At 43.8% G+C, this 2,977-nt stretch overlaps 1 protein-coding gene across 1 annotated transcript; it reads right to left on the bottom strand.

The window, feature by feature from the left end:
* Nucleotides 1-1,723: 1,723 nt before the first annotated feature.
* On the bottom strand, nucleotides 1,724-2,977 carry Pgk2 (phosphoglycerate kinase 2). Its single transcript, XM_038344118.1, has one exon. It carries the CDS (start codon nucleotides 2,975-2,977, stop codon nucleotides 1,724-1,726), a length of 1,254 nt encoding a protein of 417 aa, XP_038200046.1.

The following is a 2,977-nucleotide window of genomic DNA, read 5'->3' as shown; positions in this document are numbered from 1 at the left end:
GTCCAGATCCTATTGTCATACTCATGAATATCTTGCATATCAACATAGAACCTTCACCTGGCATTGGATGGAGAAAATGACAGAGCCCCACATAGGAGCACCAGACTGAGCTCTCAAGGTCCTGATGAGGAGCAAAAGGAGGGAGATCATGAGCAAGGAAGCCAGGACCGCGAGGAGTGCTTTTACCCATTGAGACGGTGGAACAGATCTAACTGGAGACCACCAAGTCCAGTCAGAATGGGACTGATGGAACAGGGGACCAAACCGGACTCTCTGAATGTGGCTGACGGTGGAGGAGGACTGAGAAACCAAGGACAATGGCAATGATCATGAGCTCTACAGCATGGACGGGCTCACTGTGAGCCTTGTCAGTTTGGTTGCTCACCTTCCTGGACTTAGGAGGAGATGGGAGGACCTTGGACTTAACATAGTGAAGGGAACCCTGATGGCTCTTTGTCTTTGGAGAGGGGTGGAGTGGGGGTATGGGTGGAAGGGAGGGGAGGGAAGGGGGATGAGGTGGAAATCTTGAATAAAAAAATGAGAAAAAAAAAAAGAATGTAACATTTAAAATAGAAAACAAGCAAAACAAGACCTTGATATTTTCTAGAGGATGTTAGAACACGGAAGTTGATATCTGCTTTACAAAGAGGTACAATGCAAACACACTGAGGATCCACACATCTGCTTAAATGTGAGAGACAATTGAGATAGCAGGGAAAGCATGGCCTCGGAATTGAAGAAAGCAAAAAGACACATTCTAAGAGTGGGAGTCCACCACCAAAACCATCTTGGGAAGCAGTGCCAGCATAGGGGTTCTGCAGCCTAGACAGAATGAATTCCTGTGATAAAACTCCAAGAAACACGGAAACAGTATTAGGCCTTGACATTTCTCAGGTCTTCCTCCAAGAGCTTTACCAGATGTGCACAGTTAAAATCAGGGAAGTCCTCCTATTCTTTGCGTACAGATTTAGAAGAAGAAAAAAAAACCTAACCAGAAAATATTTTTGGTTTTTACATGTTTTGTTGCTTTTAAAATGAGTTTTTATATATTTGTTTTCTCAATACTGAAATACATTTTTATTTATTTCATAAACCAACTTTAAAAATTCAAGTGTTGTATCTTACTAAATGTTGTCTGCTTTCTCAAATAATGTTTTATTCATACCCTGAATTTAATTTTTTAGCTTTCTCATTAGTGGAGATACCAGTGGGTTTTACTTTTTTAAAAGAAAGCTACTGGGCTTACTAAGTACTTCTTTTTCTTATTTAGAGAAGAAAATGTTAATAGAGATCTAATTATAAATGAGCTACATTTGCATAATGATGTTAATTTGTGTCATTTTATCATTTAACATTTAGACAACCTTTAGCCCATCCTTCCCTTATGACACACTGTGTGTTATTTCCCACATTCAAAGAGAAACAATCAAGTTGAACTAAAGTAAAGACAACATATTCAACTTATCCACCTCACTTCTTTAATAGGTGACATGAGACTGTTTCCTCCCTTGTAAGTACAGCAGAAGTCCTGGTGAGATCTTGAAAAGAGTAACAAATGCATGACAGAGTTACCAAGATGTGTTCTGGTTGTCCTGATGGCTCACTGCTTGCTCATTACCTGGGGCTTAATACCGAGTAGACATGAAGTTCAGTTCAGATGTGAAGGCACTAAGTTGAATTCAGCGCTCCATACCGCAAACAGGAAGCAAGACAATTTTGACCGTTACATGTTGCTGAGAGCCTCTACCCCAGGAAGGGCTTTACCTTCCAGAAGCTCGAGACTTGCCCCACCTCCGGTGCTCACATGGCTGACCTTGTTTTCAGTGTCCCATTTGGCGCAGCAAGTAGCAGTATCTCCACCCCCTATAATGGTGACACAGCCCTTGGAGGTGGCCTGTACAACTTCATCCATGAGGGCTTTGGTTCCCTTAGCAAAAGCATCCCATTCAAACACCCCCATGGGTCCATTCCAAACGATAAGCTTTGCCTGGGCCACAATTTGAGCGTTGTTCTTAATGCTCTCAGGACCACAGTCCAAACCCATCCAGCCAGATGGTATGCCGGATTCCAGAGTGGCTTCTCCAACTTTTGCGTGCTCGTCAAACTTGTCCGCAGTTACAAAGTCCACAGGAAGGGTTATCTTTACCCCATTCTTTTCTGCTTTGTCCATGATCTCTTTGACAATCTTGGCTCCCTCTTCGTCAAACAAAGAAGCACCAATCTGCATGTTCTTGAGTTCCTTCAGGAAGGTGTAAGCCATCCCCCCGCCAATAATCATAAAATTGACTTTGTCTAACATGTTTTTGATGAGTTGGATCTTGTCTGTCACTTTGGCTCCACCGAGGATAGCCAGAAAGGGTCTTTCTGGGTGTTCTAATACCTTGGCAAAGTAATCTAGTTCCTTCTTCATGAGGAACCCAGATGCCTTCTGGGGCAAATTTACACCCACCATGGAACTGTGAGCCCGGTGTGCGGTGCCGAAAGCGTCATTGACGTAGACATCACCGAGTTTGGACAGGGATGTTCGGAAGGCTTCTACTTTTGCTGGGTCAGCGGTAATCTTCTTTCCAGAAGAATCCTGACCCTTGCCTTCTTCCTCCACGTGGAAGCGCAGGTTCTCCAGTAGGATGACAGATCCATTTTCTGGGTTCTCACAGGCTTTCTCTACTTCAGAGCCCACACAGTCCTTCAGGAACAAAACATCCTTGCCCAGCAGGGATTTGAGCTCAGCAGCAACAGGTTCTAAGGAATATTTATCTGGCATTGGGACACCGTCAGGTCGGCCGAGGTGGCTCATGAGAACTACAGACTTGGCTCCTTTTTCCAGACAATGCTTGATGCTTGGGATGGCAGCCTTGATTCTCTGGTTGTTAGTGATTTGGTTGTTCTTCATGGGAACGTTGAAGTCTACTCTAATGATGACTCGTTTCCCCTTTACATCCAGTTTGTCCAAAGTCAGCTTACTAGAAAGAGCCAT

This window comes from Arvicola amphibius, chromosome 9 (assembly GCF_903992535.2).
Source record: "Arvicola amphibius chromosome 9, mArvAmp1.2, whole genome shotgun sequence".
NCBI classification, from domain to species: domain Eukaryota; kingdom Metazoa; phylum Chordata; class Mammalia; order Rodentia; family Cricetidae; genus Arvicola; species Arvicola amphibius.
The sequence above is the reverse complement of the archived record's forward strand: the minus strand, read 5'-3'. Positions and strand labels throughout refer to the sequence as shown.